At 52.4% G+C, this 15,331-nt stretch overlaps 1 protein-coding gene across 3 annotated transcripts in view; it reads left to right on the top strand.

Annotated features, from left to right (window-relative positions):
• Galnt2 (polypeptide N-acetylgalactosaminyltransferase 2) overlaps positions 1 to 13,453 on the top strand; it is a 129,901-nt gene extending 116,448 nt beyond the window's left edge. For all 3 annotated transcript variants that reach the window (XM_020168837.2, XM_020168839.2, XM_074056901.1), the window contains exons 11-16: positions 1,255 to 1,381; positions 4,801 to 4,893; positions 5,133 to 5,216; positions 6,918 to 7,044; positions 9,449 to 9,568; positions 11,074 to 13,453. In XM_020168837.2, coding sequence (XP_020024426.1) covers positions 1,255 to 1,381; positions 4,801 to 4,893; positions 5,133 to 5,216; positions 6,918 to 7,044; positions 9,449 to 9,568; positions 11,074 to 11,229 — 707 coding nt within the window. In that variant the 3' untranslated portion in view covers positions 11,230 to 13,453. The remainder of the gene's footprint in view (positions 1 to 1,254; positions 1,382 to 4,800; positions 4,894 to 5,132; positions 5,217 to 6,917; positions 7,045 to 9,448; positions 9,569 to 11,073) is intronic.
• The last annotated feature ends 1,878 nt before the right edge of the window (positions 13,454 to 15,331 follow it).

The following is a 15,331-nucleotide window of genomic DNA, read 5'->3' as shown; positions in this document are numbered from 1 at the left end:
TACTCTATAAAAACGGTGAGACCCTTGCAGTGCATTTGCTAGGAAAGTGCTGAGCACACATTGTGTGTAGCCACAAGGAGTCAGTGGTTAATATCCATGACAGCACATGGGTCACCCACTCTTGCAAGCAAAAGTTCTCCTGTGACATTACTTTTGCCAGACCCAAATAGGAGCTCAGACCATGTGCTGGTCTGAAAGATAAAATGCCCACCCACAACATGGTCTTCTAAGCTCTGGTCCATCTGCATTGGCAGTGGTGCCAACCATGTCATCCTCTTGCCACCCAGCATGTCTGAGGGGTCTCAGATGACCCAGAGGAAAATGCTCTGTTATGTAACTCTCACAAAGCGATCTGCCCTTTCAGAACAGGGCCTCTTCATTTTTCTGCTTAAATGCAGTCTTGCATTCAGAATTGGCAGGGGTTGAGACAGGTGCCTGAATACAGGGCAGCCAGTCATCAGTCAGGCATAGTCCAGGCCCTGTCTGGCATGTCATTCCTGCAGTGGTGTGTGAGGTGGCACAGTGGTGGTGGCTCTGCATCCCTGTTACTCCCGTGGCCAGTCTTATTGACACACAGGTCAGTTGTCACCTCGGAGTGCTACTGCCTGGACCAGAGGTTCCTCAGTCACCTGACTCTCCTGGCCACTACCTGCTTGATCTTCACCAGGGGCTGAGGACAGCCAATGCACAAGGACAGATGTGATCTTGCAATTTCAGGGAAGGGACTCTTTCCCTGGATGGAAACGCCCATGTGTCCTTTCACTCAGTCAGGTTGAGGTGACTGGGGGAAGGTGGCCAGGGGGTAGCCTGTTGTTTTCAGCATTAGAGTTGGTGGCAGGTGTGGCCATACCTTCCAGGTTGCCTTCCTGACTCTGTCAGTGCTAAATCAGGCACATGGCACACCTGATGCGCTGCATGGGGACTTCTGTGCACCGTTCTGCAGGCAGCCTCTGTGACATTCCTGGGATGCACATGTCTTAGGCTGGGGAATCCATACTCACAAGAGGCCAAATTCACCTTTGTCTTGAGAGTTCTAGTCCAAATGTATAGTGTTTGCCTGTGCACACACTTTCTTGTTGAACTGTGGAGTCTGCCCATTGGGCTGTGTCCAGCGTCTCTACTTAGGAAGTTTTGGGTTCTAGAGAGGCAGTTCCCCATGGGTCTCTTTCAGCAGTTGAGAGCCAGCTGCAGTTGGCGAGCATCGCCGATCAACCTCCCAACTCCAGTGGTCACCCAGGTCTCCTTCTGTCTCAGAGATCTCGTTCCGCGTGTGGCAGTGTGGTGGCAGCCTGGAGATCATACCTTGCAGCCGTGTGGGGCACGTGTTCCGAAAGCAGCACCCCTACACATTCCCAGGTGGCAGCGGCACTGTCTTTGCCCGGTAAGTGGTGAAAGGCCAGGCCACAGTACAGCTGGCTGCTCTGGATGCAGGTGTGTCCTGGATGTATGGGAACTGTGTCCCCTGACAGGCACAGCCCACGAGCCTCAGGAAGGAGCAGTGGTGGGCATGCAGCAGAGCCTTCTGCTGAGGGAAATGCTGCCTCTGCACGCTCATGGTGGTCTCAGAAAGGGTGCCAGTAGGGGAGCAGGGAGTGACTGCAGGGTAGGGTGGAGAGGGTGGTGGCCTGGGCCCTTGCCAGGGGCATTGAGGAACAGACTGCTTGGTGGTGGTCACAACAAATCTGCACATGTCTCAGTGAGGACCTCAAAAGACATTAGGGGAAAGCATTTTAAAGAACACTTGTGTTTTGTCATATATCACTGCCCATTGGTACTGCCCAGTGCTGTGCAGAGTGCCGTAGGCAGAGTGACTGTATAGCACAGCTACTGCTGGAAGCTGGAGCATCCAGCACCAGAGTGCCAACCTCTGGCGAGGGTCTTCCTAACACTGTGTGTCAGGGCTACAAGAGGATGAGGGTCCCCGTGGAGCCCCCCATGGCCTGCCCACTCCTTGGCAATCCTGCCCCTCAGTGCTATTACAGGGGTACTTGAGTTTCAGCATGAGTTCAGAGGGGCAGACATGCAAGCCAAAGCGAGAAAAGCCATAGTGCTGTAGATGTGATTATAGAGCAATAACAGGCATGCTTTGGTAAAGGTGAAGGGTGCTGCATGAGGCAGTATAGGCTGCCATCCTGGCAGATGCAGCTTCTCCCAGAATTCCCCAAGATACTAGCGATGAAGCAGTAGAGGTGGGGTGGAGGTGGGGAGGGCACTAAACACACAGCCAAATAAGATCGCTTCAAATGCTGGGCTAACCCACACTGGCTGAGGTAGGGCATCTGCTGGTGACCACAGGGCAGAAGCCTGCAGTGATGGCTAGCAGGGGTTATGGTGCACCATGTGGTGCCCCACTGTGGCCTGGAAGCTTTGGGCTTTCATTAAGCCAGATTCCACAGGGGTTGAACTCAGGGTCTTGTGCTTACTAGTCAGGCTCTACCACCTGAGTCATGTCCCCAGTACCCACCCCCTTTTTCTTTTTTCTTTATTTTTCAGATAGGGTCTCATACTTTTGCCCAGGCCTGGCCTCAGACCTCACTCCTCCTATCTATGCCTCCTGCATAGCTGGGATGACAGGCATGCTCCACCATACCTGGCTTATTGGATGAGATGGGTTCTCTTTAACTTTTTGCACAGACCAGCCTCAAACCATGATCTTCCTGATCTCTGCCTTCCAAGTAGCTGGGATTACAGGTCCCAGAAATTGAATTTTTATTATACAGGATCTGAATTGTAGAGAAGCTTTAATGGAAACCAGAAGAAATCATGCTTTTGACCAAATCACTTTCGTTGAAAAGTATCTACCACTGAGCGTCGTCTAAGCTTCACTTTTGCCCTTATTAAGAGCAGCACAGTTTTATATGGTGGCCTCATAAAATCAGATGGTGATGTGTGAGTTTTCTTCTGGGGCATCGTGTGACCCTTTGCCGAAACTTCTTATGCAGATGAGCCAAGCACCCCAAATCAAAGCTTCTGATATTGAGCAGAGAACAGTGGGTTTCAGAAAGCAGTATGTCAGAATACCAGACGCTGCAGAGTACACTTCTTAGAAAGCATTCCTGTGGAGGTTCACTAGTTGCTGGATCAGTCTGTCCTCTCCCTCCATCCATGTCCACTGTGAGCAATCTGCCATTTCTTTCATTTTCACCCACAGGTCCAGGCATCAGTCATGCCACAAGCAGGACTCACGCCTAGGTTTCCTGTGGTCATGGGCACTGCACCCCTCTGGTCACTTCCCTGTATTTGGTCATGTAGTTTATGCATTTGTTACCTTTCTTGTCAGAGACCAAATACCCGCCACAGACAACTCAAGAAAGGAAAGACTGATTTGAGCTCACAATTTGAGAGGGGTTTAGTCATGTGTGATTGGCTGCGTGTTTCTGGGCCCTTGTGAGGCAGAACATCATGGCAGACGGGAAGCAGGGAGGGAATAAAGGAAGAGGCCAGGGAAGATGTAGCCCGAGAATGCCCCCAGTGACCCACCTCCTCCAGTGAGGCTCTACCTTCTACCTGCCACCACCTCCCAACCACGCCGCCATACACGAGTCCATCGAGGGATTCGTCCTTTCGTTAGACCAGAACTCTTATGGTCAAGTCGTCTCTGTAAATGCCCTCACAGACCCCCCAGAGGTGCGCTTGAATGATCTCCTCAGCGTCTCTCGTCCAGTCAAGTTGACAATTAAGATTAAATAGCATGGTTTCTCATTTTTTTTGGTTTTGCATTACTGGGGTTTGAACTCAGGATCTTGCTGACTGTTCGCCTGGGTTGGCCTTGAGCTGCAATCCTGCTTGTCTTCATCTCCTGAGTAGCTGGGATTATATGCCTGAGCCACCACATCAGCCTCTATTTTTACACCATCATAAACAGGATCAAAATGAGCATATTTCCACATACTTATTTTCATTCCTGGTTATAGAGGTAAATTTCCTGAGATAGTGCTGCGGGTCTGATGTGTAGTCACATTGTCTTGTGTTTCAGTGGCGCTTTAAGCTGCTCTGTCGCGCCTTCATTCAGGGAGGACAGATTGTGTATGTCACTTCATGTAAAAGCTAGAGGCCCCACACAGACATTATTTTAGTGAGTAGGGCACAGACGATTGGACGGGCTCACATTTGAAAGACCTTCCTGCAAAGGAAAGGAATAAAAAGGCAGTCATGGCCTCCCTGCCATGTTTACTTTGGAAGAACAGAATGAGCAGCTAAGGCCTTTATGGACGGCCATCTGTCCCATAGGGCAGGCCTCCCTGGGACAAGTCCTGTGCCTGGCTCTCTCTTTGTGACAGATCTTGGCACGTGGTTTCCCTCCTTTCTAGAAGAGCCCATCTCGTCTGTGCACTGAGCACAGAGCAGTAGGGACCTCACACACACGGGGCAATGATCCCAATGCTTCAGATCATTAATCCTAGTCTGTACATGACCATCCCTTAGTTCAGGTCTGCAGAAAAGTGATTTTAACAGTGACTGTCTCGGCTTCACTGTCCCCTGCCAGGGAAAGCTGAGGAGACGTTGCGCCTTGCTGTAGTTTTGGGAGTCGCTCTCTTGTCCTCCATGGCACAGCCCAGGCCCCTCTCCAAAATACCTGCTGTGCTGTAATTCCAACGTCTGCTTCTGCTTTTTAACAATCTGCTGTGAGTGACAAGAAAGCCTCCCCTGGGGCCTGGGCATCCCTGCTGAGCACCAAACCCAGGGCAGCTGCCCAAGTGGTGTTCCCAGCACCTCCCTCAGTCACTCCAGCAAATGGTGCAGAAGGAGTGGTGCTGACAGAAAGAGTTTGCAAATCAGGAAGATCTGCTTCGTTTCTAGCAACACCCGCCGGGCGGCAGAAGTCTGGATGGATGAATACAAAAACTTCTACTACGCAGCCGTGCCTTCTGCCCGAAACGTGCCCTATGGAAAGTGAGTATTGCCCTGCTGTCTCATGCTGGTGGGAACCTGAGGCTGGTAGGGACAGCCCTCGATATCCACAGGAGCCTTTGTTCAGGGCCCATTGAGGCCCTGAGGGGGTGAGTCAGGTCATGGCACTGGAGCCTGGACATGACTGTCCCTACCCTGTCTTCACCAGCAGATGTTGAGGTCTGGTGTGGGGAGCCCTCCATTCCTAACATAAAGGAGTCTGTTTCCCTGTCTGTCTTCAGCATTCAGAGCAGACTAGAGCTGAGGAAGAAGCTCGGCTGCAAGCCCTTCAAGTGGTACCTGGAAAATGTCTACCCAGAGCTGAGGTATGTCCCAGACCTGAGTTAACCTTGTGAGAGATTAAGAGCAAAGATGGCCAGAGAGATTGGAGAGATCATGGTGCAGGCATGAGGCTGGTAGCCAGGCTCCCATGGAAAGCACATGTCCCCGCTCCACTGCTGTCCCCAGTCTCCTGCACACCAGCTCTCAGTCTTCGCTTCCTTCTCTCCTCCAGAGCTGCCCCCTCTCTGCACAGACCTGGGCAGTCCCTGATTTTGACCACTGGGTCAAGACAGGCTGGGTGTCCAGAGAAGCAGTCCCAGCTTCCATGAGTTTGCGTGCTGACCCAGTGTCCCTTTAGCCCCCAGCAGCTCCTCCTGCCTTCTGAGCGAGTATGGGAAGATAGAGGGGCCCAGCTGCTGGCCGGAGAAACAGGAGAGGTCAGCTAGCAGAATGCTGCCATCACTCTGTGGCCAGCAGGTGACCAGGCCCCCAACGGCAGCTCAGAGCAGGGGACTTGCCTCCTCCAGCAGGCCAGTTAGTATTACAGGAGAGGTAGAATAGCAAGTCTGGTGCCCTGCTGTCTGCTGGGGCTAACAGTGGCAGGCAGGCTCTTCTGGGCCTTATTTCCAAACCTGCCTTTCTGCGTATGCTGTCAGAATCTCCCTGTCCTGAGGACACTTATGACCCATCTGAGGGCTAGTGGACTTGCCAGGTGTCAGGAACTGTCTGTGCTTCATCTTAAAGCACCCATCAGACAGTGTGCCTGGATGTAGAGCCTTCTTATTCTAGGCCTCTCCAGAGCTTTTTGCAGCAACTTGGAGACCTGGCAAGGGAGAGGTGTGTTAGCCTTCTGCTGGCAGCACCTGCACAGCTCTCCCCACGAGATTTGTGAGCTCTGTGATGCGGCCTCACACCTGCCTTGCTGTTCCTTGCACGGCTCTTTGGAGGTGGTTCCTTTGCCTTTTAAAGTAATGGGTGAGTTGCAGGCAGCCCAGGCCTGGTGTTCTCCCACTGATACCCCTGGCTGAAGGCGACTTTCCCAACTCAGGAACAGTGTTTATCTGCCGGGATCCTTGGTCATTGTCCCCTTACCTAGGAGGGGCTGTGCAGCAGTGACTTCCACCTCATGAAGCTCTGCTTTGCTTTTGCTGTCATGGTTACCTGTGTTGATAGGACAATGTGAAATGTTCAGCTTCTTGTTTTGGTCATCGTGAAGGGTGGCCCTGGGCCTGAACCCTCCAAAGATCAGCCTGCCACTTGGTGAGCCTGCTCCCCCTACTCAGGCCATCACACATCTGTGATGACCGCCACCTTTACCCATGGACCAGGCACTGGGCCAGGGCTGTACACGAGATGTTCTCTATAACTTGCAGCAGTTCCACTCAGGAGAGCCAGTCGAGGTTTAGATAGTGTCTCTTCCCAGGGTGATACACAGCCAGTGCAGACTCTCCCCTCATTCTGTCCAGAATGAACTGGCACACTGAGTGGATTTCTAAATACATCTACAAACCAGTGTGAGGGTCAGGAGCCTTCCTGCCAGACCAACCCCTGATGTGGAACCAGGAGGAGAGCGTCCCACTTAGTCTAAAAGTGTTAGGAACTAGAGGTTCAAGGCTTGCTGTGTGGGGACCCGATGCTCATGACACTTTTATCTGTTCCCGCTCTCTGGGGGAGGGAGAGGTCACATATCCTGCTAGATACGAGCTGCTGGTCCTGCTGACTAAGCAGTGGATCTTGGTTTGCAGGGTCCCTGATCATCAGGACATCGCCTTTGGGGCCTTGCAGCAGGGAACCAACTGCCTGGACACTCTAGGACACTTTGCTGATGGGGTTGTTGGGATTTACGAGTGTCACAATGCCGGGGGAAACCAGGTAGGTGTGTGATGAGCTTTCCTGTGATCCCAGGGAGGCAGGGCTGAAGGGCAGTGTGAGACACCTGGCCCAGAGGGCAACACTGCTGCAACCTCAGGTCTGCTGGGTTGTCACAGGCAGTGGTGGACATGTTGGGCTCAGCCACAGTGGCACAGGTATGCTGGTCAAAGTGACAGCATCCCTGTCAGACACAGTTGTGAGTCTGTCACCTGGGTCTCCTCCAAGAGCTCTTTTGTCAACCCATTGTGCTTCCATGCTAAAGGATCCGTTCTGCACCTGCACTGAGTCTGCTTGATATGGTGTAGACCCCTGCCCTGCCCAGTGTTCAGTGTTGTCCTCCTATGGTGTAGACCCCTGCTCTTGTACCTTTAGGCAGTGCTCATATTCTGGTTCCCTCTCACTGGGATGCCTTGCCCCCGGGCCCCCTGCAGCTTTCAAGCACCTCTCCCTCTGTTGTCCATTGGACCCCTGTGATGGGGTGTCCTATGCCTGTGCTGACCCTCTCCACCAGCACCAGCCACCAGCCACATGTGGATACGAGATATGTGACTAGTGTGGATGAAATTTTCACTTTGTTTCATTTTACTGAATTTAAATTCAAGCAGCTTTGCGTGGCTGGTGGCTAGTACACGTTACCATGGAGAGGACCGGAACTGTTCATGGTGCTATCAGCATCCCCTTGTAGGCCCCACGTGACTGAGGTTTCTGACTGATGGCCTGTGCTGATTTGGTCCACAAAGATGAGGAAGACGAGGCAGACAGTGCTTAGGCAGAGGGAGGTCTGTTAACCTGGTTACCAGCTTAGCCTCAGCAGCACACAGGAAATAAGAAAATTAACAGCTATGTTTAAGAGTGGCAGCTCAAAAAAGCGTTTCTTAAGTATTTATCAACCACATTTTAAAAATATAGATCACTGAAGGGCAGTAGCACAAAGTGACAATCAGCTCTGTTGTTTGCATAGCGGAAGTGGCTTTTTCTGGAATTCAGCACATCATCTGCCTTAAAATAATCAAGTGTGCAATAGATAAAAGAACAGAGACATTCCAACGTGACCTTGCCCTGGCTGGCCACAGACACCACCCCCCCCCCCCAGCATCTTCCGGTACCTGCCTTGAAGTCATTCTAAACTCTGGCAGTGCCTAACTGTCTCATGGTTCACCTAAGCACACGCAGGTGCCCCTCAGCCATCACACCTGCTCAGGGAATGAGGACCCCCTGCAGTGCAGGGGGTACTATCACCCTGGGCCAGTGTGTCCTGAGAGCCACTGTACATAGGGAGACACAGCCTCACTTCCTCTTTGGGCCCCCAAGCTCCAGACACACCTGGGGCCAAACACACTGGAAAAACAAGAGAGGCTCTGTACTTACACTGACCTCCCTCTGACACCAGATGTGGGGCTTCCCCACACCAGGCAACATTCAGTCCATTTCTGACACTGACTTCCCAAGAACAGTGCAGGCTGGCAGGTCAGCAGCTCAGTCCCAGACACTGGTGCCAAGTCTAGGCTGTCCGCCGTGCGCTGACCAGCTGTTGTGGGTCAGGGTCCCACGTTACCTCCCTCACGTTCACTCATTTTCTAGAACAACTCACAGAAACAACTGGCTTACTAGAGCACCTGTTAGCTGGCTGGGGGAATGAATGGAGCGTGGGCCTGGCTGTGGCAGTGAGAGCCCTTGGGGCAGGTCCTCCCCAGCCCCTTAATCTCCATTTCTGAAGCCCTTTTGCCCCAGCCTTTCCTGCCCCCCTGCCCCTCTACTGTCCCCACTCCCCACCCCTCTGTCCCCTCTGCACTCTCTGCTCAGCCTCCTCTTTGGCTCCTGAGGGAGCTGGGAGATGTGTGTCCTGGCAGTGACCATGCAGTGTCAGCACTGTGACTTTTAGGCCACCCATTCCTTCCTCAGCATAAGCAGATCATGCAGCACTCAGTCCCAGTGACATACTGTATCTTGCTTCCATCTGCAGTAGTTAGCTATTTATAGTTTCTGTTTGTAAATCTTCCAAATCAGACCTGCTAGGGGCAGAGTCATTCTGTAGCAATGTGGAGTAACAGTGACCTGACAGTCCATCATGAGGGTGACTAAGCTGGAGCTGCACTGAATCAGAGGTGTCAACACAGTTCTCTAGCTTGAATTTGGGGTGAAAGTGCTTAACACTGCTTATCTTAGTGACCAAGGCTCGCAGGCCACCTTTGCCTGTGCCAAGCAATTCAGTGTCCAGTCATAGGTGGAAGGCATATCTCCAGTTCTAGGTCTGCCTTAGGCTTGAAGTAGCTTGCTGGTTCTGAACTGGCCTAGGGATTCTGAATCTGTCTCCCCATGACAGCCACTTCCCCTGGACCCTAAAGACCGTACTTGGGTTTCTCACTGTGTGTGTGACATGACAGTGCTTGGCTCTGTGTTCCAGGAGTGGGCCTTGACAAAGGAGAAGTCAGTGAAACACATGGACTTGTGCCTGACCGTAGTGGACCGGTCACCTGGCTCCCTCGTCAGGCTGCAGGGCTGCCGGGAGAACGACAGCAGACAGGTGCGCTCGGGCCCCATGGGATGAGGTGCCTTCCTGGGCTTCTGACTTCGAGCCTCAACTGTCAGGAAGACAGGAGGGCTGTGTCAGGCCTCTTGTCCCATTGACAGACTGTTGGTGCTGAAGGCTGCTTCCAGGGACAGGGGCAGCTATTGTCTTACGGCCTACGCTCAGTCAGTGCTCCAACACAGGACAGGCAGGGTCCCTCCAGAGGCCAGAGTCAGAATCCATCATTGCACATTCTTCATCAGCTTAGAGGGCTTGGCAACCTCTGCTTTCTGTGACAATGGAGGAAATCCCTTGTGTTTGACTCATAGTGAGGTGTCCAGCAGGATCCAGGGGGATGGACGAGGAGAGGGTGGCAGGCAGGTGGGAGAGCCTTTGGAGACTCACTGTTGGCAGGAACTCCAGGTGAGCAGGTGAGTAAATAGGCAGCAGGGTCTAAGTGCACACCCTTCCCGTGCCCCATGCAGGCCCCTGCCTGCTGCCCAGCCCTCCTGCCTCTCTCCTCACCTTTGAGAAGAAGCATGTTTTTCTGTGGAGCTGTGCTGTCTTGCCAGTCAGGATGTAGGATTCCAGGCAAGCCAGCATCATATTGTTTGAATTTGCAGAGTCGAAGGGAAAAGGGAGGCAAGAGTGCGAAAATCTAATTCCAGAAGTGTTAGATAGTGTCAGATTGTTATAGTTCACATAGTGTAAAAAATTAATTAGAACCACAGTCTCCATTAATGAAGGAAAAGCTTTTGGGAGAAAAGTGTGTTACTTTAAAAAAAAAAACAGATGTTAGAGCTTTTAAATCGGGATGTTTATTGATAGCACTTGTTACGTAGTCACGGGCAGGGCCTCAGTTCCTTCGGGCCTGGGTTTGTGGGTTGGCTGTCGTGTGGTCCTACTGCACTAGTACTAGTAAGAGCATTGCACCTCACACCCCAAGAGTGGCACATTCACACCGTGGCTGGTCCCAGCCATGCAGAGCAGTGGGGACTGGTGGGCATCTGGGACCAAGTCCTCACCACCCAGGTGCTTGCACTCCAGTAGAGAAGGCACTGAAGAGTTAGGGTCCTTTTCAACATTGTGTCCACACAAGCTTCTCGTTCCTGTCTGCATCAGGCCTAAGACCCAGCATGGGTGGGAACAGGGTGGTGTTGCAACGACCTCAAGGCAGGCTGCCGTGCACAGCCAGAGCTTCCGATGGCTCCTTTCTGGAGGAAGCATGATGGCCATGTCTCTGCCACCACGTGATGGACACACACTCCTCTTGAAGAAGGGCTCGTAATAAACAAGGGGTGGCCACCCAGACCCTGGGGCTTGGATAGGGGACACCTGAAGCAAAGGTGGGCCGAGGGCAGACAGTGGTGTCCTCCTCAGTCCCATGGCTAGTTTGCTGCAGGGTGTTGCTGACTTCTGTCCTCCGTGGTCAGAGTCTGTCTTGAACATGGCCTGAAGGCCTGGCTGTGGCCTGCTTGCTAGCCTGTGCTCTCTCCACACTGTGCTCCTGTCTTTTGCAGAAGTGGGAGCAGATCGAGGGCAACTCCAAGCTGCGGCACGTAGGGAGCAACCTGTGTCTGGACAGCCGCTCAGCCAAGACCGGGGGTCTGAGCGTGGAGGTGTGCGGCCCAGCCCTCTCTCAGCAGTGGAAGTTCTCACTCAACCTGCAGCAGTAGGAGCCTGGAGGCCAATGCCATCCTCCCGCACATCAGCCCAGTTTGGTGATCACGTTTTGGTTATGTTTCTGAAACTTTCCGCGAAACTATATACCTCAGTGTTCCATCATGGTCTGAAAGTCGGAGAACTTCAGCAAGGCATGGGCTGTGTTGACTGCCTGCTGGAGAGGAGGCCTGCCCCTTCAGCCCAGGTGCAGCACGCCCTCCCAGGCTGGCACCCTCTGCCTCGTCTTCCCCTTCCTGCTGGCTCTGCAGCCGAGGAGCAGCCTGTGATGTCGTCAGGGTGTGGTGGAGCAACAGCTCAGCACATGCATGCTGAGGACTGGAGGGGCTGGGGGTGCTACCCTCACAGCAAGGACTCTTGAATCCTCCATTCAAACCCATTGAAATCATGTGAGCCAGTGTGGTGGGCATGCCTGTAATCCCAGCACTTGAGAGACAGGCCAGCCTGGGTCACATAACAAGACCTTGTCTCAAAAACAAGAAACAAGTGTAATTTCCACACTGGCCTCGCCGTTGCAGGTTTCCCTTGTCCTCTTTTCCTACGTCTTGGGCCCAGCTGTCCTCCAGCCCCTCCTTTCTTCCACTCATGTGCTTGCTGTATTTGAATATGAACTCCCTGTGCTGGGACACTAGACATAAATACATACAAAGAAGGAATGTACGGTCAGTTCCCCATGGTTTCCCTAGATCATCACTTGTACAGCTCCCAGCCATGTGGAGGGACGGGCTGTCCTGGAGTCCACAGTGGCCTCCTTGTCCCTGGAGCCCAATCAGCCACTAGGTGCTACAGTGCCAGCTGTGGCTTCCCCAGACCACCAGTCTCAGGCTGTGTGCTGGAGAATTCACTTTGTGTCCATTGGTATCTGTCAACCTAGATAGGTTACTTATTTTGGCATGTATTGCTTTGGTTTTTTTATGTTTTTAATTAATTTTTTTTTCTCTAGGGAAAAACCCCAAATCATAGCTCCTAACGTGAGCCACAGTGTTCCACTGCCTGCGACGGTACAGGCCAGCACCACCCTAGCTCTGGGCTGGTGGTGGTTTGACCTCAGTGTCAGGTCTTTGGAGCAACTTAGCTGCCAGCAGAGCCTAGGCGGTGAGCCCCTCACCTGCCAGTGGACCGTGTGGCTGCCATCTTGGCGTGCAACAGCCCCAGTGCCCCCATTCCCACCACAAGGCTGGGCACTCACGCTGAGGGTCAGGCATGGAGCGGCAGTCTGTGGTCCTGTGAAAACCACAGACAGGTGACCTGGACACTATAATGAGAAGAGATGCCTGGGCGTCTGCTGTGAGCATCGTACATCTAGAGGCTGCAGAGCCATGGGGAGCCAGAACACCCGCTGGTGCGTGCTCTCCTTCCATCTTGTTCTAGGAAGGAAATGTTGCTGTCCTCCTTCCTCCAACACAGGAGCCCCACGCTGTGACCACAGCCCTCAGTGGATGCCTGGCAGGTAGCTTCTGTCTTTTTTTACCCCTGCCCAGCAACCAGATGTGTTTTAGCAGACAGGTGACCATGTGCCTGGTTAATTTTCCACACATCCATCCACCTTTCAAAGTGGTCCTGATGGTAACCACTTGTAGGTACAGGTACGAGGATGTCCAAGGCAAGGCTGGCAGGGCGGAAGCGCATCTGTGCTAGGCTCAGCCCCAAGCACCTGAGTTCTGCTGTTAAACTCTGTTGCCTGTGAACTGCTTCTGTTAGGAAGAAACATGGATGTGAAAGCAGGTGGACTGGTGTTAGCCAGGTGTGTTGCTGACTCTACCCACACACCCGCACCCCACCCTGTTGTTGCATCACCTTTGTGCCACGCGGGGTACCACCCAGCCCTGAGTTGTGGGTGGCTCAGAGCAGAGCAGGCTGGGCAGCCCTGCGGTGCCATGTTTACACGACACAGTGTGCCAAAGTGACTTACTGTGCTTGCGTTATTTTATTGTCATCGGGGCTAGCCCATCCTCCCACTTCCGTTTCTAAAACTAAAGCTCCCCAGCCCTGCGGGCAGAGGTGGTTGTCTTCTGTGTGGTCCTTCTCACGTCTCCATGAAGCCGAAATGATGGTGTCTGTGCGTATGTTTTGCAGATTTAAAATATAGTTTGGTAATTTTTTTTCCAGTTAATTTTTAAAAAGAACTGCTGTACAGAGCTTGTACTTTGTGCATTTTATAGATGGAAACCATCCTTGAAATTGTTTAACTTAAATAAAGAGAAGATACTTTATAGATAACACTGTCTGGTGGCAACAGCCGTCTCTTGGCTGTTTTAGGATGGTGGGACTGGGCTGAGGCCTGTGGTCATCGTCTGTCTTCTGACCTGGCAGTCACCATTTCTTAACCACACTTCAAAACACACTCTCCATTACTGCTGTACCCTTGGCTGTTTACTGTCATTTGTAGTAATGATTGTTCCTGTTTGTGGAATAGTTGAGCTGTGCCAGGCTTGCAGCCAAGCCCTTGAGGTCATTGACATTTTATAGCTGGTGATGGAGGTGGGGACCTTCCCGGTGTCACATACTCTCCTATAAATCCACCTGTGCTCTCCTGTAAATCCACTTTGGACACACCCTATGCTAAACCTGGGAGACAAATATTTTACAGTTTTTTAATTATTTAAATGTACGGGGCTGGGGATTAGCTCAGTGCTAGAGTACTTACAGAAGGCCTTGATTCTGTCCCCGGCTCTGACGATGAATAAAACGTATGGACTTGTTCCGTAGTTGTCTGGGGCTCTCTAGTTCACGTGAGAGTAGCTGAGGTTCTTTAAATACCTTTCAAATAACCTTTGTGTGAACAGCGCAAGTGTGCCAAGCAAATAGACTCTTGGCCACCTGTTTAGCAGTTTGAATTGAGGCAGTGAAAGGATTGACTGATGAGTGCAGAACCTTCTGGGAACTTCAGTGTGTGTTCCCTTTCTCCATTATTGAGATGCCAAAAATTTGGTTCTTTGCCCCATCTGAGGGACAGAGGTGTTAGTGTAGTTTGGAAATGTCCCTGGGGCTTTGGGGGCAGGGTGTGTTTCCTGCTCAGACAGCAGGGATGAACCCTACCCACAGCTGTCATTGAAAAACACTCTTGTACTCAGTCCTGAAGAGGACCTGGGACTCAGGCGGGTAGAACCCTGCGCCTGGCCCCCAAGATGGTGCCAAACTGCTCTGTACTCTGGTGAGGCCGATCCCTACCTCTCAGAGGTTCTGTGTGAGGTAAGAGCATTAGAGGAAGGGGAGCCCAGCCCCAGGGGCACACGAAAAGCCACCTGATGGGACAGCCAAGAGGAAGTGGTGAGACTGGGGTGGCGGGGGACAAATGTGGGTTTCAGGTTCTCAGGAAGCCTTCGTGCCAGTTCCCATCATAGGAGTTGGCGCTGCCTGGAGCAGAGGGTCGTTTTCAGTGCAGAGTACTGTGTCTAATCCAACTTGGCTCTTTGGTGCTGTAGTATAATGTCACACTTTTAAAATAATCAGCCAGAAAATCTCAGGCACCCTATAAACTTCTCAGCAAGTGAGAGGCAATATGCCATGTGCCTATCTGACTGTACATATGACGTATGCCTACAAAGAACCTAAACTTCAAGCCCCCGGGGTCCCAAGGAAGGAAAGGATTCCCCTGCCTGGGCCCCCAGTCCGGCTGTCAAGCAGGGCTGCAGCAAGATCCTAGGGTCCTGCCCCACCCGAGGTGGTGCCCACGGGGAGTCATATGGGAGCCAGATTCCTGAAGGCTGTTACGGTGAGCTTCGTGAAGTGGTAAGTAACCATGTGATGATTTTGACTTCAGAAAATAAAGACTGAGTCTCGGGAAGGTGATGGGACCCTCATGGGTCACCAGTGGGAGAGGGGTGTCATGCAGGGACTTGGAGCAGCTGATTCCAGCTGGAGGACTCCCTGGAGAATTCTCTTTTGGAGAAGCCCTACCTAACTGTGCTTCAGATGACAGCTGTCCATTGTCTCATACGGCAAACCAAAGGTAATGGGATTCCAGGTCGATCCTACACTTGATGTTGTGAACAGACTGACCCCGGCCCCCTCCGTGGTGCAGGAGGGCAGATGACCCTCACCATGAGGCATCTTCTTAGCCATGTGGCATTGCTCACAGCCAGGTCCTGGACCTCA

This window comes from Castor canadensis, chromosome 15 (genome assembly GCF_047511655.1).
Source record: "Castor canadensis chromosome 15, mCasCan1.hap1v2, whole genome shotgun sequence".
NCBI classification, from domain to species: domain Eukaryota; kingdom Metazoa; phylum Chordata; class Mammalia; order Rodentia; family Castoridae; genus Castor; species Castor canadensis.
This window is presented reverse-complemented; position numbering and strand designations above follow the sequence as displayed.